This window comes from Acinonyx jubatus, chromosome B2, assembly GCF_027475565.1.
Source record: "Acinonyx jubatus isolate Ajub_Pintada_27869175 chromosome B2, VMU_Ajub_asm_v1.0, whole genome shotgun sequence".
NCBI classification, from domain to species: Eukaryota; Metazoa; Chordata; class Mammalia; order Carnivora; family Felidae; genus Acinonyx; species Acinonyx jubatus.
In genome coordinates this window covers 100337600-100364418 of record NC_069385.1, presented here as the reverse complement: position 1 = coordinate 100364418, position 26819 = coordinate 100337600, and the positions used below count along the sequence as shown (strand labels likewise).

At 37.7% G+C, this 26819-nt stretch overlaps 1 protein-coding gene across 1 annotated transcript in view; it reads left to right on the top strand.

Moving 5' to 3' along the window:
* The window catches only part of EFHC1 (EF-hand domain containing 1), a 66902-nt gene that overhangs the window by 15099 nt on the left and 24984 nt on the right, over positions 1-26819 (top strand). Inside the window, exons 4-9 of the mRNA XM_015070117.3 lie at positions 1752-1901; positions 5514-5706; positions 13076-13296; positions 17386-17526; positions 25850-26063; positions 26457-26604. Of these exons, the coding sequence (XP_014925603.1) occupies positions 1752-1901; positions 5514-5706; positions 13076-13296; positions 17386-17526; positions 25850-26063; positions 26457-26604 (1067 nt within the window). The remainder of the gene's footprint in view (positions 1-1751; positions 1902-5513; positions 5707-13075; positions 13297-17385; positions 17527-25849; positions 26064-26456; positions 26605-26819) is intronic.

The following is a 26819-nucleotide window of genomic DNA, read 5'->3' as shown; positions in this document are numbered from 1 at the left end:
GATCTAGAATTTATCATCTTTGTTAGAGTATTACCAGTAGTATAGCAGATGTGAATCCTGTTCCACAAATGCAAGTGTGCCGGAAATATTGTTTTGTGTTTTACAAATAACTTAAAACCTACTTGAGTCCCAATCCAACTGAGCTGGTGTTTCTATTAACCCTTAGCTTTGCCAAAAATTCGGAGCCCTAAGAACAACAAGGAAGGCACACCCAGGCCTAATGGGATCATACAGGCAGGGTCCATAGGCTGTCAATGACCAAGGGTGCCTCCTTGATGCTTTGGTGCTAGGTAGGATACTGAGACCCTGAATGCCTGAGGCTGGTGTGCCTGACTGGCTGCACATGTGCTCCGAGCACCCTAGGAGCACATGTGGAGGCTTGCTCTTCTGAGACCCACCCACTTGTGTCTGTTCTCCAGGCTGGGAGAATTTCCCCCTTCTCTCTCCTTGCCTTCAAAGACATGCCCTTCTCTCCCCTCCTTCTGGGGCACTTTAGAATAGTCTCTTCAAAGAGTTTAGGCTTTTTCTAAGAGACAGGAAGAATAGTCAACTTCAGGAAGCTTCTGCATTCCTGCCAGAATTCCGAAGGTAAGGTTAACAAAGGGCCTGGTTTTCTGTTGAAAACAACAGAAAGGAGTAACCACCTCCCCATCCCCCATTAAATACCTCAATCAATAATCCTGCTTCACTAATACACCATCTCAAGAGAGAGGAGAATATTGTTAGTCATTATCTCCATCTCAGCAGTTTTAATAGACATTAAGATCACAATATTTTAATATTGAAAAGATATTGGAAACTGTTTAGTGAAGCTTTGAAGACTAAAATTATAAGCTAGTTAGCAGCAGAGCTAATATTAGAACCCAAGTATCTTGGTCCTGAGTCCTGTATATTTTCTGTTGAATTGTCCAAAAGCAAATCACATAATTCCCAGAAGAAACCCAGATTTCAGATTAATTTCTAATTCCAGAATGTAAACAGATCCCCTGAGATTATTCTTTTCTTTTCTGATTATCAAAAAAAGTACAGTTTATTGTGCTTTTAAAAAGAAATGTCAAGTTGTATTAAAAGATATAGGTACCGAAAATATTATACTTATTCATAATTAACAAATTAAACAAGATCATATCAAGTTTAGATACCTTCCTTTTTCTGGTGAGATTTGAGTACTTGGTTTGTCTTTTCTGTTTTGCTGAAATATTTTCTGGTCTAAAATAACCCCTAAGTGTGTTTTTTCTTTTCCTTTTTTGGAGAGGGATGGGCATGGGGGCTTAATCACATACTTGTTTTTGGTGAATTGGAAAGCTGGGAATTTGATTCTAGCTTAACTTTGCCATTTTGTAGCTTGCCCCCAGCCCTGAAACATGAATTACATATTGTTTGAAACTGTGGTTGGGTTTCAGATGTATGTATGTAAGCAATCCCTAGGACTTACTCTGTTTTTGGGCACCTAACTAAATTTCATTGTTCTAAATTTGTATTTGGAGGCAGTTACCTTACTATCACGTCTTCCAATTAGCTTGGCATATTGCCTAGCAGTTTTATAATATAGAATACTTAAGGTGATTATCAGTTATTATCTGCATTTTGGTGTTGGGTCAGTTGGAGGTTTAGTGCTGTTAAGATGTGCCTCAAACTGCAAACTTATGGTTAATTTGGAAAATGGCATAGAAATTACACTTACCTTTATACCATCTAATACTTCAGGACGCTTCAAGAGAGATGATCGTTATTACTTTTGAATGATTTAGGTATTTTTGGAAAGTCAAGGAATTGAATTAAATCCACCAGAGAAGATGGCTCTTGATCCTTACACTGAACTCCGCAAACAGCCTCTTCGTAAGTATGTCACCCCGTCAGACTTTGACCAACTGAAGCAGTTTCTCACCTTTGACAAACAAGTAAGTGATGTAGGCACCTATGTAGGTTTACTCGTTTCCAAATGTTGTGTATGTTTATTAGCAAGCTATTCAGGTAGCTGTGTGTTTTAAAACATTACATCTGTAGTTTATCCATTTGGATACAGTGCTATCTTTTGTTTCGTCTAGCATTAGCGGTACAGGAATGCCTAAGTTTTGTATTAGAGACCCAAAGGAGGTTGTGGAGTTAAGTCTTACGAGTTCCACCAAACTTTTCAATCTTAAAGCAATTCCTGAGTTATGTCTGCTTCCCACTTTACATTTCCAACCAACTACTTCTTTTCCAAAATATGAGTTCACTTCATAGCCTCCTTTGGGAAATCCTAAGTAGAGAATTATTGGGAAATTTCAAAGCTATTGCATATAGGTAGGTTTCTAATGTTAAAATAGTTAATTCACAGGAATCTCATTGCAGATGCTTCCTTGTTAATTTTCTTTTCTTTGTTTTTTGTTTTTTTAGAGAGTGCTTACAAGCATGGAGGGGCAGAGAGAGAGAGAGAGAGAGGGAGGGAGGGAGAATATCTGAAGCAGGCTCCGCATTCAGCGTGGAGGCTGATGCAGGGCTTGATTCCATGACCCTGGGATCATGACCTGAGCTGAAAACAAGAGTCAGATGCTCAACTAACTGAACCACCCAGGCGCCTCCTCTTTTTAAATTTTATATGAATGTATGAGTACAGAATGTTCTGGGTATCTTCCAGCTCTGTTCCACCCACCCTATCCTCCCTGTTGTGGGTTAGTGTATAGAGGCAGTTTTGGGCCATCTCCTTTCTGTACAAAGGGAAAGAGAAAATGAAGAGGTCATCCTCAGTGCTTCTTTGCTGCTGTTTCCCTCTCAGAAATGTAATTGCTTTTAGTTCAGAAAATTTTGCCTAGCACTAGCATGGTCTTTTAAGGACATTCTTTATATCAATCATGTATCTGTTATTATTTTGTCTTTATAGATTGTATTGTCGATACTGTTACTGGAAGATGTATGTTGATGTAACTAAAAAAAGACTGATTAATGAATGAAAATTCTTTCCATACTAATTACATATAAACCATTCACGTATACCTCTATTACTACATATGGACCCCTGTATAAAACACATTGCTCTTTTTTTCTTTTGTTTTTGTTCATTGATGTATAATTGACATACAATATTATATTAGCTTTAGGTATACAACACAGTGATTTGACAATTGAATATTTTGCAAAATGGTCACCATAATAAGTCTGCTTACCATTTGTTACATTACAAAGTTTTTATAATATTATTGACTATATTCCCCATCCTGTTCATTACATCCCCATGACTTACTTATTTTATAACTGAGAGTCTGTACTTCTTAAACTCCTTCACCTATTTCACCCATTCCCCCTACCCTTCCACCCTGCCACCAAGCTCCCTACCCTCTGGCAATCACTAATCTGTTCTCTGTATCTATGAACTGGGTTTTGTTTTGTTTTTTAGTTTTTTAAAGTTTATTTATTTATTTTGAGAGAGAGTATGTGTGTGCACATGCATGTGAGCAGGGGAGGGAGAGAGAGGGAGAGAGAGAGAATCCCAAGCAGACTCTGCACTGTCAACATGGAGCCCGACATGGGGCTTGAACTCACGAACATGAGTTCACAAAACATGTTTTGTTTTTCAGATTCCACATGTAAGTGATAATTATGCAGTATTTGTGTTTCTGTGTCTGACTTGTTTCACTTAGCATAATACCCACAGAGTCCATCCATGTTGTTGCAAATGGCAAGATTTCATTCTTTTATATGACTGAGTAGTATTCCATTGTATATATAAACCACATCTTCTTTATTCATTCATCCATTGGTGGATAGGTTATTTCCAAATTTTGGCTATTTTAAATAATGCTACAATGAACATAGGGGTGCTTATATCTTTTAGAATTAGCATTTCATTTTCTTTCGGTACTACCCAGTAGTGGAATTGCTGGATCATGTGGTAGTTCTATTTTTAATTTTTTTAAATGTTTTTTAATGTTTATTTATCTTAGAGAGACAGAGCACAAGCAGGGAGGGATAGAGAGAGGGGGAGACACAGAATCCAAAGCGGGCTCTAGGCTCTGAGCTGTCAGCACAAAGCCCGAGGCAGGGCTCAAACTCACAAACCATGAGATCATGACCTGAGCTGGAGTCAGATGCTTAACTGACTGAGCCACCCAGACACCCCTGTTTTTAATTTTTTGAGGCACTTCTATACTGTTTTCCATAGTGGCTATACCTGTTTACATTCCCGCCAACAGTGCATGGGGGTTCGTTTTTCTCTAACCAATGCTTGTTATTTCTTGTCTTTTAGATAATAGTCATTTGACAGGTGTAAGGTGATATCTCATTGACGTTTTGATTTGCATTTCTCTGATGATTAGTGATTTTGAGCATCTTTTCATGTGCCTGTTGGCCATTTGTATGTCTTCTTTGGAAAAATATCTATTCTGATCCTCTGCCTATTTTTAAAAATCAGAATGTTGGATTTTTTGTTATTGAATTGTAGGAGTTCTTTATATATTTTGGATGTTAATCCCTTCCTTATCAGATATGATTTGCAAATATCTTCTCTCATTCAGTAGGTTGCCTTTTCATTTTGTTGATAGCTTTCTTCATCGTATAGAAGCTTTTTAGTTTGATGTGATCTCATTTGTTTTTGCCTTTGTTTCTCTTGCCTGTGGAGTCTCATCCAAAGAAACATGGCTCAGACTGATGTCAATAAGCTTATTGTCTATGTTTTCTCCTAGGGGTTTTATGATCTCAGGTCTCACATTTAGGTCTTTAATCCATTTCGAGTTTATTTTTTGTGTATGGTTTGAGAAAGTCGCCCAGTTTCATTCTTTTGCATGTAGCCATCCAGTTTCCCCAGCACCATTTCTTGAAAAGACTCTTTCCCCATTGTATATTCTTGCCTCATTTGTCATAAATTAGTTGACCGTATAAGTGTGAATTTGTTTCTGGACTCTCTGTTCTGTTGATCTATGTGTCTGTTTTTGTACTATTTTGATTACTATAGGTTCGTAGCATAGTTTGAAATCACGGAGCATGATATCTTCACCTTTGTTCTTTCTCAAGAGTTTTTTGGCTATTCTGGGTCTTTTGTGGTTCCTTACAAATTTTAGAATTATTCTAGTTTTGCAAAAACACCATTGGAATTTTGATAGGGATTGGATTATATCTGTAGATTGCTTTGGGTAGTGTGGACATTTTAACAGTATTAATTCTTTTAATCTGTGAGCACGAAATCTCTCTCCATTTACTTGTGTCTTCAATTTCTTTCATCAGTATCTTATAGTTTCCATTGCTGTTTTAATTTGGCTTCTCTTTCACTAATATTTTGGATCAAAGTGAATTCTGCTTTCTCAGTGCAAACTTATAAGTCTGTTATTTAATACTTTCCAGCTGTTGACATCTGGTATATAATTTCAGATGTTTTTGTATCTTTGGTGATTTTTTTTTTTTTTAACCAACTGAGATCACTTCATAGTCTTTGCAGCTAACCTTTTCATCATTGTCTGTTATATAAAGGCCAGAGTAGCTAAGTTAACCTCTCCTCTTGTAGAATTCTTACTTAAGTCACTACTTTGTATGTCTCAAAGGTTCTTCGATTCTATGCAATCTGGGATGATACAGACAGCATGTTTGGTGAATGTCGGAACTATATCATTCATTACTATCTTATGGATGACACAGTTGAAATTCGAGAAGTCCATGAACGGAATGACGGGCGAGATCCTTTCCCACTCCTGATGAACCGCCAGCGCATGCCAAAAGTTTTGGTGGAGAACGCAAGTATGTTTGATTCAGTTTATTCTCCGTAATTGGGACATTTTTTGAATCTCAAAGGAGTTACTTAATCAGTATGGTCATTCCCTTTATGGTTGGGAGGCTCTTGCTATGTTTTCGTAGGTACTCAAAAACAGCTTTCTTGTAACTCCCCTCAATGCTTGCCCCACAGTCTAGGCTTGCCTCCAAAATGGTCTGGTGGAGATAACTGATACCTAAATCAAGGAAACACCCATAATAGCAATGGGAGATTCATTAAAAAAAATTTTTTTTGATGTTTATTCATTTTTGAGAAAAAGAGATCGTGAGCAGGGGAGGGGCAGAGAGAGAGGGAGACACAGAATCCGAAGCAGGCTCCAGGCTGTGAGCTGTCTGCATAGAGCCCAACTTAGAGCTCGAACCCATGAATTGCGACACCATGACCTGAGCTGAAGTCGGACAATTAACCAACTGAGCCACCCAGGTGCCCCTCATTTAAAGTGCAAAAGAGCAAGCCTTGTGAACTAAAGCAGTTCAGATTTTTAATATATTTTTAAAACAAGCTGGTTTTTATTCAAACAAGCTTGTTTTCGTATAGCTTACCATACCCTTATGTTCTTTCCTGACTTTGCTTCTCACCTCAATACTTCCTAAACAGGAAGTCTGTATGCAGGATAACTTAAGATTAGAGAAGGTATGTCTGTGACTCACAGAGGTGGGGCCCCATTGTGTCAGCCATGCTCTCTTTTCTGGTTCAAATAACCCAGTGGATTGGAGAGTGAAGATGCAAGAAGATGCAGCTGACATCCGCCAGCCATCAGTATTTCTCTAGGATAAGTGCACGTACTTTGGTCATTGACGTAGTGGTTTCAGAATTTTCTCTTATAATGTCAGCTTGGTCACACATAATGACCTCTCTCATGCTTGAATGGCTGACAGAACTTTAAATACTTTTGTTGGTATTGTTTTTCTTTTTACTCTATTTTCTTGGAACTGGGAGATAAGAAATTTCAGGTGTTGTGCAAGAGATTTGTCTTAGAGGTTATAAGCAAGTTGAGGTTAGAGGTTATAAATAAACCGGCAGTCTGAAGGCTAAATGCAACCTACCTACATGTATTGTTTTGCCTATACAGTGTTTTTTTAAAAAATGCAGTGTTATTTGGGGGCAAGGAGTTGGAGATTTCTATCACTGGGAGAGTGGATAAACAAAATGTAGTGAAGGTATATCTTAATAGTAGTAGCTAGAAACAATAGTTAAATATAAAGAAAGCAAATTGATGCATCTTAAAAGCATAGTGCTGTGTAGAAAAAAAATGAGATGTACAATGCAACAGCACTTTAATATAAAGTGAAACACAAGACAGTATACATAGTACACACATAAAAAGTTGCACATTAGAATGGTTGCATGTGAGGTAGAGGAGAATGAGATTGGGTAAAAGGATAAAGGGTAGTAAAAATTGTCATCATTTGAAAACTAAGAGAATTAATGATAAAAATTACTTTTAGAGAAATGAGAATAATTGCTAACATAGCTCCCATTCTCAGATAGAAGCAACTGGATTTGAGTTCAACATAGTCTGGTTGCTGTCAACCCTATTTCTATACTTAGCCTCTTGTAGAACCCTCTTAGAGTTCTAGGACCCTGGGACTGATATACTGATCTTGGCCTTCCATAATGCTTAAATGAGCCTAAAATTCCTGCCATCTAGAGCTAACAAATGTTAGATTTACAGTGGATTCAGAGAAAGAATGGGAATTTATTCAGGCATGAAAAAAATATCACTGGAAAAAAAAAACCCTTGAAATCTCGAGTTCTGTGTTTGTCTCTGCCTTATCCATGTGGCCTAGTTTTAAATTTTTAAATATGTAATCATCCTTTTCTAAAACTTCCCCAGCTTTTTTTTTTTAAGTAATCTCTGCACCTAACATGGGGCTCAAAGTCATGACCTCAAGATCAAGAGTCACACATTCTACCAAGCTGAGCCAGCCAGGCACCCCGATAACTTTCTAAATTTTAACAAATTTTAATCAGTGTTATGTGGAGAGGCATCCTAGTAACACGTAGGGTCCTTTTAAGAGATAGGAAACATAGCTTTTTGTGAAAGTTATTGTTAGTCATGCAGAACAGAAAAGGCTAAGTTTCCATCAATTGAATAATTCCTTTAACTAGAACTGTGGTGTTAAGAGATAGCATCTAATTGGATTTCAAAGGCTTTTATGCAATGGATGGTTTTAATTAAATTCAATTAAACTAGAGTTAAGTATCTGCTAAGGGAAGTATTTCATGTGCTAAGTGCTGTGGAGGATAAAATGAAAATGTGACTCCCAGACTTAGAATCTCTGTCCTTCAGTCACTTCTAGTGACTGGGAAGACAAGTCATACAAATACACAAAGCTGTTTAACAGTAACACAAGTGTACCAGATTATCTGATGATGTAATTAGTTATGTCATGTAGACAGAGTTCAGAAGAAGAGATATGACCTAGAAAGGCTAAGGAAGGCTTTGTGGGAGAGCTGAGATTGAACCTAGATTTAGAATGGCAGAGAACTAAGGGAATGAATGCTTTAGAGAACAAGGGTTGGGAATTAGGAACAAGTATGTTATGTTTGGGGGCATCCAAGAGACAGTGGCCAGGCAAAGTTTGTGTTGGACAGTAATAGGCAATTATGGGAGTATCTTTCAGAAGTTCTCTCTGCCATGGCCTTCATTTAAGTAGTTAAGATGAATAAAAATTATATATATATTTTTTCAACGTTTATTTATTTTTGGGACAGAGAGAGACAGAGCATGAACGGGGAAGGGGCAGAGAGAGAGGGAGACACAGAATCGGAAACAGGCTCCAGGCTCTGAGCCATCAGCCCAGAGCCCGACGCGGGGCTCGAACTCACGGACCGCGAGATCGTGACCTGGCTGAAGTCGGACGCTTAACCGACTGCGCCACCCAGGCACCCCTAAAAATTATATTTTTATGATGGATGGAGTTAAAGTTTCAGGAATTAAAAAGGTTCTTTCTTTGTCAAACATAATTGCTGGTTACCAGTATGTGGTGGGTAATGTTAAAAGAAGGATAACCAAAAGCCTTTTATTCAGCTGTTGAACCCAAGGTACTAGGTTCTGAAAATCTGTAAAATTATCCTTTAGACTGGCTTTCATACATTGATCTTGCCTTTCTATTGTTAAATAGAAATGTTAAACAACATCAAAATTGTACACTCTACGTACAACTTATTGTAGTTGATTATACCTCAAGTAACACTGTAAAAAAATACATAAATATATATAAATAAAAAAAATATAAAAATCCACACCTAGATATGTTATAGTCAAACTTAACACCAAAGTCAAAAAGGTCATAAAAACAGCCCCAAATAACAAGGTTATCCATACAGAATGACAGTTACAATGATAGCTGACTGCTCATTAGCAACGCTAGTTACCAGAAGACAGTGTAATAATATCCTCAAAATGCTGAGAAGAAAATAGAATTTAATACCTAGAGAAACTATCTTTGAAGAACAAAGTGAAATACATTTCCAGGCAAACAAAACAGATTTTACTAACAAAAAACTCTTCCTAGGGAAATTCTAGAGTGGTTTTCTGGTAGAAAGAAAATTATTCCAGAAGTAAGATCCGAGATACAAGGAGGGATTTAAAGAAGAAGAATAAGGAGAAGGAGAAGGAGGCAGCAGCAAAGTGTGGGTAAATCTAAACATTGACTATACGAACTAAAGAAACAATGTTGAATTTGTAGGGGTTAAAAAATATCAAGGTAGAATTGAAATATATTAAAATAATGGCTTGGGAAGAGTTGATAAAATTAAAAAACAAATTTTGAAAAATGTTATTTTTAAGAACCTACTTAAGATAATAGAGGCATGGAAAGGTTAAAAAAGATATATAAGCAATTGCAAAAAAAATGATGAGGCTGTATTACTAAAATACCAGTAGAGATCAGTGCAGAAAGCATTGCTAGGGATAAAAATCGTTATATATTGCAAGAGTTGTATTTACCAGGAAAATGTACTAATTCCAAACTTGAATGCAGTTAGTAACATGGCTTCAAAACATGTGAAACACAAAAATTTATAGCATTATTATGCAAAGAGAATGGACAAATTCATCAAAATAGTGGGAGTCATTAAAACATTTCTTTTTGTAATTGTGAGTTCAAAAGAGATAAGTCAATAAGGACACGTATATAAGATTTAAACAATAGAATTATCAGTATTGATATAATGAATATGTATATGCATCAACACCTGGAAAATCCCCATTTGTTTGAAGCACAAATAGAACACTTATAAAAATTCTGATTTTAACACAATTCAGTTAGAATTCAATTTTGGAAATATACCTCAAAAAACTCATGTATTTGGAAATTAAAAAAACACATTTTGAAACAACCTATGAATAAAAAAAAAACTATCAAAATACTTAAAACTGAATGATTCCAAAAATTCCTTAAAACTTTTAAATGCATTTAAAGTCGTACTTGGAGAAAGATTTATAGTTGTAAGTGCTTATTTAAGAAAGAAGAAAGACTGAAAAAATAAACTAGGCCTTCTTTTTAAAAAGTTAGAAAAGGAATGACAGTGTAAATAAAGAAATTAAAAGGAAGGAAATAATAACTTTGAAATAATGAAATTGAAAACAAAAGTAATAAGATTTGTCAAGTCAAAAGTTGTTTTTTTTGAAAGGACTAATGCAATTGGCAAACCATTGACAGATTTGTCAAGGGAGAAAAGAAAAGGCACATAAACACAATATTAAAAATGAAAGAAGAGACATAATGTATTAGGGGTTAAACAGAAAATAGTGAATACCAACAACTTCATGCCAACAAATTAGGAAACTTAGGTGAAATGAACAAATTAAAAAAATTTTTTTTGAGAGAGAGAGAATATAAGAGGGGGGAGAGGGGCAGAGGGAGGGAGGGTGTGGGGGGGGGGAGGGAGAGGGAGAGAGAATCTTAAAAAGCTCCACGCTCAGTGTGGAGCCCAACATGGATCTCAATCCCGTAATGCTGGGATCATGACCTGAGCTGCAATCAAGAATCAGACACTTAATCGACTGAGCCACCTGGGTGCCCCGCAAATTTAAATTTAAATTTAACTCTAATTTAATTTTAATTCCGGTTATACTTAACATACAGTGTTACATTAGTTTCAGGCATACAATACAGTCATTCCACACTTCCATACAACATCTAGTGCTCATCAGGATAAGTGCATTCCTTAATCCCCATCACCCATTTTACCCATCCTCCACCTATCTCTCCTCTGTGTGCTCTATAAAAAGTCTGCTTTTTGGTTTGTCTCTTCTTTGTGAAATGAGCAAATTTTTAGAAAAATGTAATTTGTCCAAGAAGAAATAGAAACCAAATGTAATTAACCATTAAGGAAATAGAATCATTTAAAAAATTCTCCACAAAGAAAACACCAGGTCTAGATAATTTTTCAGTTTTGTCAAATATTTAAAGAAGAGCTAATTCTAAGTTTAATACAAACTCACAGAAAAGAACTTTAATTCATTGATTGAAAAAGACCAATATCCAAAGACACCATGAGAAAGAACTACAATCTTACTCATGAATATATATATAATACGTATGTATATACATTTACGTGTGTGTGTGTGTGTGTGTGTGTGTGTGTGTGTGTGTGTATAAAATCTCAATGAAATTCAGCTGTATATTAAAAAGATAATTGTTGGGGCGCCTGGGTGGCTCAGTCGGTTAAGTGTCCGACTTCAGCTCAGGTCATGATCTCGCGGTCTGTGGGTTCGAGCCCCGCGTCAGGCTCTGTGCTGACAGCTCAGAACCTGGAGCCTGTTTCAGATTCTGTTTCTCCCTCCTTCTCTGACTCTCCCCTGTTCATGTGCTCTCTCTCTCTCTCTGTCTCAAAAATAAATAAATGTGAAAAAAAAATTAAAAAAAAAATTGTTGAGCAAACAAAGACAAATGGTTATTGTATAGCGCACACACACACACACACACACACACACACACACACACACTCCAGATCTCCTGGAACATTGTCAACTGAAGGAAACTCATGGAGTTACACAGGCTGTTTCCCCCACTGCCCATCACTTCCTGGGGTAATTCAAAGGGGTCTTAGTCAGGTTAGGCACTAGGCACTGGGAGAAAGAACGCTTGGTCTCTAGAGCTTTTAAGATGAATGATTAGGAAAATCATGATCTTTTGGCATGATCAAGGGTGGGAGCTCAAGCCTTTCTGTCAGATGTAATAGACCCTTAGTCTCCTTCCCTGTTTTTCCATCTTAGCAATTATCAGGAGAATAGCAGCCTGCCTCTCAGGCCCTCTGTGTCAGAGTTCTAGGGTCAAGCTTTGTGGATTACAGCTATACAGTGTGGCCTTTTACCAGAATGGGCTGTCTTATGGTTTCCATGATGGCCAGACTGCAGGGAATCAATCTTAAACAAGTCAATCCTTAGTTCTCATAAAACAGCATGATGGGAATTAGATTTATTCCCTTAAAAATGCAAGGTTGAGGGGCACGTGGGTGGCTCAGTCAGTTAAGCATACAACTTTGGCTCAGGTCACGATCTCATGGTTCGTGAATTCAAGCCCTGTGTCGGGCTTTGTGCTGACAGCTCAGAGCCTGGAGCCTGCTTCAGATTCTGTGTCTCCCTCTGTCTGCCCCTCCCCCACTTGTACTCTGTCTCTCGCTCTGTCTCAAAAATAAATAAACAAAAAAAAAAGGCAAGGTTGATTCTACATTTGAAAAGCTGTTGAGTGCCTAGATGAACAGCTTAGTATGATCATCTCACTGACTGACCCTGCCTCCTGCCAGAGGACTAGATCAGGCTGTCATTGCAGCAGTGATCACAATAGAAATGAAATCATTATTTGTATAATTATTTAGTATCTGTTGTCCCAAACAGAATGCTCTCTCCATCAAGGTAGAAAATTCACCTACATTGTTAATTGTTATAACCTCAGTGTTTAGCAGTGAACCTGGTACATGATATATGCAGTCATTGCTAATATATTGGGTAAGCGAGTAAATAGATGGAACATTGTACTAAATGACTTGGATCCCTCCCTCTAGATCTGGTACTCCATAGAAGGACATTTATTCTTTGCTCCTGTAAAGATTTCCTCTAAGCATGAATTCTGCTAAGATTAGTGACCTGTACTGATAGTTCAAGCTGAATATGAGAGAGAGACTTCACGGAAACCATCTAGGATGTTATTTCTGTATCCTATCAACAGATGGAAATACACAGCTTACTGTTCTGCTGGGAAAGTAGAGGAGTCCCTGATCCTTGACCAGAACTAGAGACCACGCTCTCTCAACTTCCCAAGAATCTCAGTCTTTCCCATCCTCATCCCTTTTCTTTCCTCTCTCCCTATTATCTTACATTAGAGAACTTTCCTCAGTGTGTGCTGGAAATCTCCGATCAAGAGGTGTTGGAATGGTATACTGCCAAAGACTTCATCGTGGGAAAACCGATCACTATCCTTGGGAGAACCTTCTTCATTTATGACTGTGATCCTTTTACTCGGCAGTATTACAAAGAAAAGTTTGGAATCTCTGATTTACCACGAATTGACGTGAGCAAGAAGGAACCACCTCCTGTGAAACAGGTAATGGAACACTAGTTCTGAGTATAGGAAGAGAATTAAATCTTTTGATACAGAGGTTTAAGAAAAAGAAAAAAAAAGATTCGTGTGAATACCGAATAAAAAACGGACAAAACATGAGAAATAAAGTTGGTTCACAGAAGAAGAAATACAAATGGTTAGTGAACATACAAAAAGACCCTCAACTTAACTGATAATAAAAGAAAAATAGAAATGAAAATAATGAGGTTTTGGGTCAATTTGATTTAAAAGACTCAAGATATCCAGTGTTTGCCCTGGTGTGAAGAAATGGACATTTTCTTTCTTTCTTTTTTTTTTAAATTTTATTTTTTTAAGTAATCTCTATGCCCACTGTGGGGCTCAAATCCACAACTCCAAGACCAAGAGTCGCTCCACTGACTAAGCCTGCCGGGTGCCCTGAAATGGATATTTTCATGTAGCGTTAATAGGAGAGCCAGTAGGAAAAACCTTTCTGAAGGGCAGTGTCATCATTTTAATTTTTTCAAAATAAAATATCCTTGAACTAGAAAATCTTGTTTGGGGACTATAAAAAGATATGTGTTAGGATGTGTACTGTAGCATTATTTATAATAAAGTGTAAGGAGATTGGCAGAATATAATATAATGAGAAGACTATAAGACTGTAAGACGTTAAAAAGAAAAGTAGTTTCTGCAGATTAACATGGAAGAATGTCCATCACATTTGTAAGTGAATGTGTTTACGTGATACAGCACTATGTGTATAAAAACCACTGTTCACAGTGGTTAGTTCAACATGTGGGAATGGAGAGGTAGGGAGGGAAGTGTGAGATGATCAGGGACCTTTCTTTTTATATTCTGTGTGCTTTTAGTTTATCTTTCTATAGCAAGCCTTGTATTACTTTCATAATTTTGTTTTCATTTTTATTTAAAAAAGACATCTTTTAAAATTCCAGACTGCTAGGGTATTTCATTGATCCTTGCCTATTTGTCAAACCCTTTTACTTAAAAACTGATTGGGAGCAAAACTGAAGCTGATTAATGGAGATACTAGAAGATGGCTTTCTTTTGTTACAACAAGCTTTCCTAACCCTGAAATTTAGTTCTGTGTACCAGAGTCCACTCTGATCTGAGAGTAAGGTCATGGTACTTTTACGTGCACCAAAATAGTAATCTGATAGACTTCAGCCTTCAGAGTGGTTCAGTCACATATTTTAGAAATTCAAATAAGAATTTCCTGTGTTAAAAATTACACATTATACAGCAAGTTCAAGAAATATCTATTGTATTAAGGCAGCACAGTTTCATAGGCTGCAAAATGCTGGTGCCTGTCACACACATTTGGGTCCAGAGTAACGCATACAACTTCTTTGGTCTAAAATAGGTATAAAATAGGGTATTAATACCTGTGATCCACCTTTATATTGCCACTCTGTGTGTAAGATAATGTCATGGCTCTTTCTTTTCAAAAGAAAGATGTGAATGGAAGGATGGAATTATTGAATTCCTGCAGCCCAGGCCTCTGCCTTCCCCTGATCAGCTGCCCTGCTGCTCGCACTGAGCCTCCAATTATACTGAATTATGTATGGTTCTGCCAGTACAGCCTTCTGTTTCACTCTTCTGGACTTTTGCTGATGCTCTTCCACTTGCTTGAACCACTTTTCACTTTTCCTTTATTTCTTTACATCGCTCTTCCTTCTCCTCCCAGACAAATGGGCTTCTCTAAAGCTCCTGGCAGGGCTAATCACCTCTCCTGTGTGTTCCTGGGGTCCTGTACCTCCCTCTGCCAGAACTGGTCTATTATATTAGAATATCTGTCTATGAATCTTTTCTACTAGACTGTAAGTTCTTTGAGGGCAGAGAGCACCTAACACGGTGCCTAGCAAATAGGACACATTTGGTATGTTTCTTGAACTGGACAAGAAGACTACCTATAAAGTATGTATTTGTTCCCCAAAGAGGCAAGTGATATCTTAGGCAAGCCTTTTAGAACCAACCATTTCATACAAACAGTTACAAAGAAGGATTTGGATTTTGGTATGCTATGAGTTCCCAGGGGCAATAAAACTTCTAGAAGGAAGTATGGATGATGATAGTACCTTTCTCTGTCAGCTTTTTCTCTGATAGAACTCCTTATCAATGAATGGACTCATTGATTAAGATTTACAATAAGGCCCTTTTGCCTACCCCCAAATTTTAGGGTAGCATTTGATGCAATATACAGGAAAAAGTACCGTAGGAGAGATTTAGATTTTTTAAATGTTTATTTACTTTTGAGAGAGAGTGTATGAACAGGGGAGGGGCAGAGAGAATGGGGGACAGAGGATCTGCTCTTGACAGCAGTGAGCCTGATGTGGGGCTTGAACTCACAAACTGTGAGATCATGACATGAGCCAAAGTCGGTCCAAGGTCACACCGCAAAGTACAAGTGTGACTCTGTTAAATGTCAGACATCGTTACAAGAAGGAACCTGACCTAACCAAGAGGTAGGGTGGAGAGGGATTGCAATAAAATGGAGCACTCATGAAAAGGCTATGATCCATCTTTTGACTGATCCAAGCCTTTGAGTCCAGAAAACATCTGCTTCCCATCCTTTTACTATCATCTTTTTCTCCTAACCTCTCTTCTAAAGAAAGGAAAGGGAAGGAAGGCTTCGATAAAGAGCAGAGAGACCTAAAGAACCACTGTAGATTTTGGTTTGTTTTGCCCTATCTCGGTCACCCTATATAATAAAACTAATTCTGCATCCACACATATGGCACGTTAGTCATAGTAAGCTCTGTCTGCCTGTCTATGAAAGTATTTGTTGGAAATGAGTAGGAGAGAGCTACTTACCAAACAGCAAACACCTTTCAGCTCTCCTTAGTCATTACATTTCAGTCATTTAAACACTGAACAATGTAGTTGGAAAGCAGGGATGGGAAGCCATAGCTGGGTCTAGAGGGATAAAGCTAGAGCCAAGCCTATGGTCAGGGATAGAAGTGGGTATGAAGTGGACATATTCATGACATTTAGGTCAGGCTGATCTGTTAGCTGAGGAAGAAATAAACATGAATCTGTTGGATGTGTTCTGTTTCTACTGAAAACACAGACTCCTGGCTGTCATGCCAAAATCAATAAATAAAAATATTAGAAATATGGAGGTAAATAGGAAAAAAGCACAAACCAAGCCTTGGCCTCCCCCGACTCCAACACACACACACACACACACACACACACACACACACACACACACCCTTTGGGTGAACTGAGAAAACAGTTTCCAGATCGTTAGGCTGAGGCCCACACCCTAGAGCAAAGAAGTCACGGAGCCTTGGGCTTCTCCGTGGTAGGATGATCACAAGGGCCAGGATTGGGAGTAGGGCCAGCTGCTGCTTTGGCAGTAAGGGGTCAGTGGACATCAGCAACACAAGAGTCACACCCCTTCCTTGTCCGTGGTTTCACTCTTCATGGTTTCAGTTACTGGTGGTCAACTGCAGTCTGGGAGCACATGATCCTCCTCCTGATGTATCATCAGAAGGTCAATAGTAGCCAAACACTGTCACAACGCCTATGTCACTCACCTCATGTCATCTCATTACGTAGGCATTTTATCATCTCGTGTCCTCACAAGATGAAGATGAAGTGTGGGTGCAGTACAACAAGATATTTTGAGAGAAAGAGCCCACATTCACATAACTTCTATTATAGTATGTTGTTACAATTGTTCTATTTTATAATTAGTTATTGTTGTTAATCTCTTCCTGTGCCTACTGTATAATTTCTTCATGGGTATGTATGAGAAAGAGAATAGTATATATAGGGTCAAGGCATCTACCGGGGGTCTTGGGACATACCCCCCCATGGGTAAAGGGGACGACTGTACTTTCAATCTAGCCCTGACAGTTACTCTGTAGCATCATCAGCCACTCCTATGGGCAGCGATCATGGTGTAAAGTCTATATATAAAAAGGAATGGAAAATGCAATGTTACATTTTCTGAATACAGTACATTCTTATATATAGAAATTGCTTTTGAATAAGTATTTTCTAGATTTTTAAAAAATAAACTTAGTTACCTTTAATGTAATTTTAACGCAAATATCATCTGCTTTACTTCTTGTATTTCTTCAGGAATTACCTCCTTATAACGGCTATGGACTAGTTGAAGACTCTGCTCAGAATTGCTTTGTTCTCATTCCAAAAGCTCCAAAAAAAGATGTTATGAAAATGCTGATGGACGATAACAAGGTGCTTCGTTATTTGGCTGCACTGGTGAGGAGGACTTTCATGTGCTGAGATTCTGTTCTGTCTTGGTGCCCGGTTGTCCATTTTGTCTGTAAGCTGTGGAATATCAGCTCTCAGAGTTTTGTGTTAACTTGAACAAGGCATGAGATCCAATCCCCAACCTTTGGGCAGGTTGGATAGTATTAGGGGTGGTGCCCTGAACCCACACCTAGCTCTAGTTCTATTTCCTATAACCATCTTTAGTAGATCATTAATCTCTCCCTACCCCTTAACTTTTGACTGACGTGTTTGCCTTTTTTATTAAGTAATTATGAAAGTCTGACACAGTCAAGTTATTTGTATACCTGTGTGCAGTCGAGGGTACTGTGTTTTCCTTGAGGATAGGGACCATATCCCACTAATTTTTATCATTACCTTTGACATCTAGGTTGATGCATTTTATATTCATTAAATGTAATAAATGGAATCATACCAGCTCAATAGATATTGCCTTTGAGAGGTCATATGGCTAGTGGTTAAGAGCATGGGTTTGGAAACAGGCATAAATTTAAATCCCTAATATTCTACTCATTGGCTGAATTACCTGAGGCAAATTCCGGATGGGAATTCAAAGGATAATGCCTTTTAAAATGGAAAATATGTAGAAATAGGAATGTAAGCATTTTATTTAGAAATATGGACATAAATAGAAATTGAAATAAGTTACTTCTGGAAATAGGAATTGGGAGTGTGGAGAGGTGGGCCAGGTGACTTTTCAAATTGTATGCATATATTTGAAAGAATAAAAATTTAATCAAATATTTTTCTAAAATATAGTTGGCTAATATATTTTAGAAAAATGTTGAACAAAGCTTTAAGTACAAAGAGTCCTAGCAAACTCTAGGCCAACTAGCACATTCCACACCATAAAAATTCTGATTGGTGAATGTTTTATATTTTTACCAAGTTCTCTGAGTTATTGTTAAAGTTCAGGATGCTTCTTGAATTATGATGTAGTAACCGTAAGCTCCGTGAGGACCAGGATCATGTCTCTCTAGACTTTGTAGGTATTTGGTAACTGTTGGTTGAATGGGTAAGTTTTTTTACACATACACTACCCATGAGTTAGGCAATATGATATTATGCATATTTTATGTTTCAAAACATAAGAATCAGAGAGGCTAGTTGGTTTGTCCCAGGGGTTAATGCTGCTTAGGCAGAGGCAGCACTAGAACTCAGCCTTCTGAGTCCAGCCCAGCATTCTTTTTTTTTTTAAAGAGTACATTTCTATTTTATTATTTTTTAATTTTTTTAATGTTTATTTTTGGGAGAGAGAGAGACAGAGCATGAACAGGCGAGGGGCAGAGAGAGAGGGAAACACAGAATCCAAAGCAGGCTCCAGGCTCTGAGATGTCAGCACTGAGCTGGATGTGGGGCTCGAACTCACAGACTGCAAGATCATGACCTGAGCCGAAGTTGGACACTTAACTGACTGAGCCACCCAGGCACCCCTAGTACATTTCTATTTTACAGTGTAAATAATTTGGGGAATATGACAGTACCTCCAGTATAAGCAATTTTAGTGCTGCCATCTTATATGTGAGCAAGGCAGTAGAAAAGAGTATCATGGGTGTTTTTACTACAGAGAAATACCACAGCCCTGAAGAAAGTGACATGAAAAGCCATCATGAGGAAGGAAGCTAGAAAACAAATCTTATCCCTGCAGCTCTGAGAACCCTCAGCAGCCCGGTATTCTTTTGATTAAGAACCAGTATAACACTTAGTCTGTGAGAAGGGAAAAGGGCTCACGTGAGTTTGTGAATTACATAATTGTAGTTTACCTCCCATGCCTGCAAATCATGGAAAAATTATTATATTCTATAATTGATTACAAAAATTCCTATGAATAATGTTAGATATTGCTAAGTGAGAAGAAAAAAATACATTTATATTGACTGCAGTGTTCTATATTCACAAATAACCTGGGCAAATGTGATATATCACAAAAGTTGGAAGAGTCAGTAGAAGACTTCTATTTCTAGCAATGATAGACTAGATAATTTGGACTTCCCTCTTGTTGAAAGTAACTAGAAGAATTGGTGTGTGTGCCTGTGTGTGTGTGTGTGTGTGTGTGTCTTTACTACTGTGTGAAGGTGCTGGACAATAAGATGTGAAGAATCATTGAGCAAAAACCACAGAAATATTGAAAACCAGAGGGGTGAGCCTGGGAGGTGCAGCCATTTTTCCTCTGGGAATTGTGCTGGTTGCGGTGGAAGCACCTACGAGGGCAAATATTGGAATGTAGGGCCCATCAAATGCAGAAGTAGCTGGTAAACCCTCTGTACTTTATCCATAAGTGCATAATCCTTGAAGGGACTATTGTCTGGCTTTGAATTGTCTCAGTCCCTGAAGTGTCTCAGTTCCAGAAATCAGATTAATGTGATCCTAGACACCTAATGACCCAGGTGTCTGGCAGAAGCAAATTAAGTTCTTTGAAGATAGCATCATCATAAGCTTCGAACTATTTCTACAAACAGTGTGAAAAATATAATATATGGCATTTATTCAAAAAAGCAATATTAATAACACGGTGTCCAGACACAAGGCAAGAGGACGTGAAGAAAAATGAACACAAACGATAGACAATAGAAATAGATCCACAGGAGCTTCAAATGCTGGTGTTACCAAACTCAAACTTAAAAAACAAACAATATTTACTGTGTTTAAGGAGAAAGAGGATAAGATTGAGGACTTCAGCAGAGAACAAGAAACAGAGTATTTCAGTTTTGAAAAATTATTGCAGGAATAAAGGGATAAAACTAAACGCAGGAAAGTATTTGATAAAATTCACCTATTATGACTTCAAAACAAAACTCTTAGTAAGTAGGGTATAAAAGGGGATTTCCGTAGTCTGATGAAGAGTATTTTTCAAAAATCTAAGTATTCATTCAAACAGCAGACTTAGTGATGAAATGTTGAGTGTGTATTCTCTGAGACTAGGAACAAGGTAAGACTGCTATCACCCCTTCTATTCAACATTGTACTAGAGGTCCTAGCAAGAGCAGTAAAACAATAAGAGAAATAAAAGGTATGAGGATTAAAAAGGAAGATTATCATCATTATCTAAAATAAAGGATTATATATGTGGAAAATCACAAAGGATCTACATTATGTGTAGATTCTACATTAGTAGAATCCATGTATAAATGGCAACAAAAAATAAAGTTGGAAAAATGCCATTTACCATAGCTTCAAAAATATTTCTAGGAATAAAACAAAACATGTTTAATACCAAAAAGATTATTGAGAGAAAATTAAAGAAGACCTAAATAAATGAAGGGACATACCATGTTCATCAGTTAAAAGATTCAGTATTATAAAGATAATTTGCCACAAGTTGATCTATGGTTTCAAAACAATTGCAGTCAAAATCCCAAAGTGTTTTTATTTTTGCAGAACTTGGCAAATTGATTCTATAATTTGTGTGGAGATGCAAGGCACCAAGAATAGCCAAGATACTGGAGAACAAGATCTGTGGAATTTGTTCTCCAAAATACCACAGTATATTAAAAAGTCACATAAAGTAATTAAGACAATATGGTATTGGTACAACAATAGGTATTTATAGCATGGAATCAAATAAATTAACTGAGAAACAGACCCCCACCCACTTAAGAAAAATGACAAATATGGTCCTTCAGAAGGCGCTAGAAAGGGCAGGTCTCCAATAAATGGTATCAGAACAATCAGATATCCATATCCATATGGGGAGTAAGAAGAAAATTTGGTCTTACCTCACACCAAAAATAGGGATCAATTCTGGGTGGATTGAAGACTTAAATGTAAAAGGCAAAGCAATCAAACATCCTGATGATAATATAATCTTTGTAGTAAGGAAAGATTTTTTTTTTTAGCAGGACACAAAGAGCAGTAATTGTTTTAAAAATGGGTAAATTTGACCCAGTAAGATGGAAATTTTCTGTTCCTCAAAAAACACCATTAAGAGAGTAAAAAGAGCAAGGTCAGAGTGGGAGAAGATGTTACTATAGAAATCAACGGGGCACCTGGGGGGCTCAGTCAGTTAAGTGTCCAACTCTTGGTTTCAGCTCAGGTCATGATCAGTTGGTGAGATCGAGCCTCACATTGGGCTCTGGGCTGACAGAGGGGTGGCTGCTTGGGGTTCGTTCTCTCTCAAAATACATAAATAAACTTAAAAAAAGAGAAATCAACAAAGAACTTATATCCAGAACATATAATAAAGAGTCTAAAATCATTTTTTTAAATGAACCAGAAACCACTATTTCGTGAAACAGGATATCCAAAAAGCCAACAAACCTAAGGAAAGGTACACAGCCTCTTTAGTGATCAGTGAAGTACAAATTCTAACTGCAGTGAATTGCCTCTACTCACCTACCAGGATTATTACATTGGTGAGAACATGAAACAATACGAATTCTCTTACTTTTAGTGACTTAGTTAGGAAAACAGTTTGGCATAATCAAGTATACTAGATTGTGCCAAAATGGAACACTACACGCACACCAAAAAATAAGAATATCCTAGCAGCATATTTCATGATAGCCAAAAATAGACCTAAATGTCCATCTATAGGAAACTGGATAAACAAATTATGGCATATTATACAATAATTTGAATTCTGCTCAGCAATGAAAATGAATCAACTATAGCTACAAATAACAAGGATAAATCACACAAACATAACTTGGAATGTAAGAATCCAGACACAAGGGGCACCTGGGTGGCTCAGTTGGTTAAGCGTCTAACTTCAGTTCAGGTCATGCTCGCAGTTCATGGGTTTGAGTCCCATGTCAGGCTCTCTGCTGTCAGGATGGAGCCCACTTTGGATCCTCTGTCCCCCTCTGTCTCTGCTCCTCCCCTGCTCACGCTCATATTCTTGCACTCTCTCTCTCAAAAAATAAACTTAAAAAAAAAGTATTTAAAATAATCCAGAGACAAAAGAATACATACATGTTACAAAATTTCATTTTTATGAAGATTAAAAAAAACAGGCAAAACAGAACTGTTTAGGGATGCCAGCTTTCTAGTAAAACAAAGCAAAGAAAAATTTAGGGAGGGATAGGATGTTGATTGGAGAGGTTTTCCAGATTCCATCAATGTTCTGTTTCTTGATCTGGGTGGTGGTTACACATTGTTCATACTTTATGAAAATTCTTTGAACTGTACATTTTTGGCTTTTTTGTAGTGTTTCTCTGTATTGTATTTCACAGTAAAGTGTGTGTGTGTGTGTGTGTGTGTGTGTGTGTGTGTGTGTGTATACAGATTTAAAAGAACACCAGCAGAACTATTAGTAAAGAAGTAGTGGTTATCTTCTCATGGGCAAGAAGAAAGAGGTGGTATTTTGGTCACGGTAATTTTCAAAGGTTTTTCCCTGACCTAGTTAGTGAAGTAGAGGGTGTATTCATTTAGTTCATCACAAAAGCTCTGGAGGATGAAAGAAGTGTGCCTGACAGTAAGAGGGGCCTCAGAATATGGGGACTCCAGAAGAAAAGACAGAAATTCACAAGAAGGAAGTATGTTGGCACAGTGATCAGAGACAAATACAATTAAGTTCTCTTGATTTCAGACAGATACTGCACATGTTCTGAGGAAATCAAGTATGCTATAAACCCAGGTAGGCAGTTGGTGCCTAAGTAAAAATATGCTAGGGAAATATCCAGGGCTCAGAGTGGAGTGCTAACTGACAAACTTGGGGAAGCTTGAGAAGAGCATAAGGACGTAACTTGAGCAGTGGTCTCCACGGCAGCAAGCTTGCCCTTCCAACGAGCCTGGGGACAGCATATAATCCATGGGGGTGTGAAGAAAATATTACAACCTCTGTTTATAATTTATTATGAGTGCATGTATTTTATAGCCTCTGATATTTTTACATGTACTTTGTAGTGCACAGAACATGTTTATATAGAAGAACATATGTTGCATTATTCATTCACTCATTCATTCAACAAATATTAGAGAACTACTTTGGGCTTGGCATAGTTCTGGGCATTGAGGGTACAGCGGAAAACAAGACAAACATTCTGTAAAAAAGCCGGAGACAGAGTGATGGGGGAAGGGCTCATTTATACTGGAAGATAAGGGAAATGCTGGGGGAGGTGGGGGACCACAGAGTACAGGAGAATGACCAGAAAGAATGACCGAGGGAGCTACCAGTGGCATATCTGAGGGAACTGCATCTGATGCAGAGGTGGTGTACACGGAATGCAAGGTAGAGAGATTGCCATGAAGATGGGGTCAGGCACAAGCTCAGAGCTGTGCAACCAGTGGCCTAACAAGATCAAAGGGCTAGAGTGGTGGGAGTAGTCCCCCGTGGTGCAGGCAACAAGGGATGTAGGTAACAAGCCTGCAGACAATTAAAAAATAAAACCAAAAGTTGATCTTCTTACTGTCATCACATACCTGTAATTCTAAACATCAGCAGTACAATACTCATCCTCAAAGGGACAGTACAATTTCAGTTAATAAATGCAGAGAGAAGAGGGCAATAAGAGATTACCACTAAGCACACACCATCACAGCAATAACTGTCGTAGATAAGATCCTTCAGTGGATGCTAAAATTAAATTCAAATCAAAGGGAAAACCTTTAAGGAGAAACAGGATTTTCATAGTGTGTGTTCCTCAAGATATTTATCAAGTGCAAAGGGAAATGTAACTTTAGAAGGGAGAAACCCAGCAGGTATCTTCTTAACCAAGTGACCACGGTCAACATCACTAATAATAAGATAAGGCAATATCACGAACTTGATATGCTGAGAAAGACATGACATTTTTTTCTGTGGTATTTTTGCCAAATGTGCAAAAATGAGATGCACAAGGGATATTCACCAAAATAATTGACCATTATGGTTCAAAAGTGTCAAGGTCATGAAAGACAGAGACAGAATGAGGAACCGTCACAGTTTGGAGGAGACTGAAGAGAAACAACAGCTAAATGCAACGTGAGATCCTGTATAGGATTCTGAAACGGAAAAAGAACATAAGTGAAAAACAGGAGAAATTTGAATAAGGACAGTAATTTATTTAACAGTATTGTACATTACTGTTTACCATTACTGTGGCTTTGACCATTGTACTGTGATTATGTAAGATGCTAATATTAGGGGAAGCTTGGTGAGGGGTATATGAAAATTCCCTTTTGTTGATACAACTTTAAGTCTCATCTTAGTTCAAAATAAAAATTAAAAAATATATTTTTTTAAGTTTTAAAATAGTCCTGCCAGAGTGAACCATTGGTGTTCTTCCTGTAACCCCCTGAGTATAGCCCTGTCTGTAGCCATGCTCAGAACTTCATATTTTATTCAATGTGATGGGAATCCTCTGGAGGTTTGAGAGCAGAGGAGTGATGTGATTTGCTTTTTATTAACTATATTGTGGATATTGAAACATTTTTTCATTGTAGGAGTATCAAAAAGGTTTGGAGACTGTTAGATTAGGGAATGGTAGGAGGAAATTATTTTACTAAGAAGAAACCCCGTGACTTTCTTTGATAAAGGAGAAATTGATATACAAGAAATTCCATGTTGTGAATGAGAAGGTATGTGCTTGAGTTAAAATTGGAGAGGATTTCAGTCAAGAATAAGCATGTCTGCATTTAGGCCTGTTCAATCTGGAATCTGTTTCTTAGGGTTCTGTGATCACTCTCAGTGATTTGATTTAGGAACAGTCTTGTCTACAAGACAGTTTCTCAGAATCAGTTTCAGCTCTATGACATTTTATTACTGATTCTCCCTTTCTTCAGTTTTATTTTTAAAATATGTATATAAATGGATTGGTTTAAAGAACTGAACTTTGCATAATCATCTTAGTGTCCATGAAGTTGAACATAATGTCAGCCAAGAGGTCTCAAACTGTGGGCAGCCTGTGACAGAATGTAGCCCACATATGTTTTGTTTGGCCCGCATCATGGTGCTCTAAAAGAGTTAAGGTCAACATTTTTAAAATCTGGAGTTTTATTTTCTTTCCAAGTTTTTATTTAAATTCTAGTTAGTTAATATATAGTGTAACATTAGTTTCAGGTGTAGAATTTAGTGATTCATCACTTACATACAACACCCAGATTTCTGTCTTCTCATGAAAACTGGGAGAATCTAGCAACATTGGGCCTACTTTACCACAAGGCAGCAACCAGAGTTGAGCTGGAGCAGCCTCCTTTAAATGAGTCATGTCTATTCCAGGCTACCAGAGTCTCCCCTTGCCCCCATCTCTGTTCATTTATATTATACTTTGTATATTTGGTTTATATTTTATACCTAGTCCTATAGATATTTAAGTTTAGAGCATCTGGATAGATCATGTACCTTCATAATAACTTCCTTTCTTCTCCTTTCTAGGACTCTCCCATCCCAGAAGACAAAGACCGCCGATTTGTCTTCTCTTATTTTCTAGCCAGTGACATGATCAGTATCTTTGAGCCGCCTGTTCGCAATTCTGGCATCATTGGTGGCAAGTACCTTGGCAGAACTAAAGTTGTTAAGCCGTCCTCGTCAGTGGAAAACCCCATCTACTATGGCCCTACTGACTTCTTCATTGGTGCTGTGATTGAGGGTAGGTCTAAACATGGTTTAGCTTTCCTACCCACCAAGCGAATGGATTCTTCTTAGTTGGAATTTAATTCATTTAACTCTTGTAAGAGGCAGGTAGGCTATATTCCAGCTGAAATAAAGCTTGTATGCTTATATATCGTGATACAGTGTCTTAATCTGTTTCCTTATCAATTAACTAGAAGTTGGTTGCATTTGTAGGCTATGGATGTAGGCCCTGACTTCCTGAGCAAACTGAGCAAACTACTGCATATTAGTTTAGAGAACTATTGAAAATTCAGTCATCTAGTTCACAAATGCCTATCTGAATTTTTCATTGGAGGATCAGTGTTATTTTACCCCTAATTGGATGATTAAAGGCATAACCAACCTAAGCCTATTTCTACCCTCTCCCCAGTGTTTGGCCACCGGTTCATCATCCTTGATACAGATGACTATGTTTTGAAGTACATGGAGAGCAATGCTGCCCAGTATTCGCCAGAAGCACTCTTGTCCATTCAGAACCGTGTTCAAAAGCGAGAAGCTCCTGCACCGGAATTGGAAAAGTATGTTTGCCTGTCTAGGGTCCACTTTGGCTTTGGCACATATAAGATATTTAGGAAATACTTCTTGGTAAAATAGATGGGTAATCACATTTTAGATTTTCAGATTTCCTTCACCAAATGGGAGTTATTAGACATACGCAGAAGGCTTTCTGAGTCCATTATCGTAACTAGAAACTTAGAACTTTTTCAACTTCATTTACTTAGCAAATAATTAT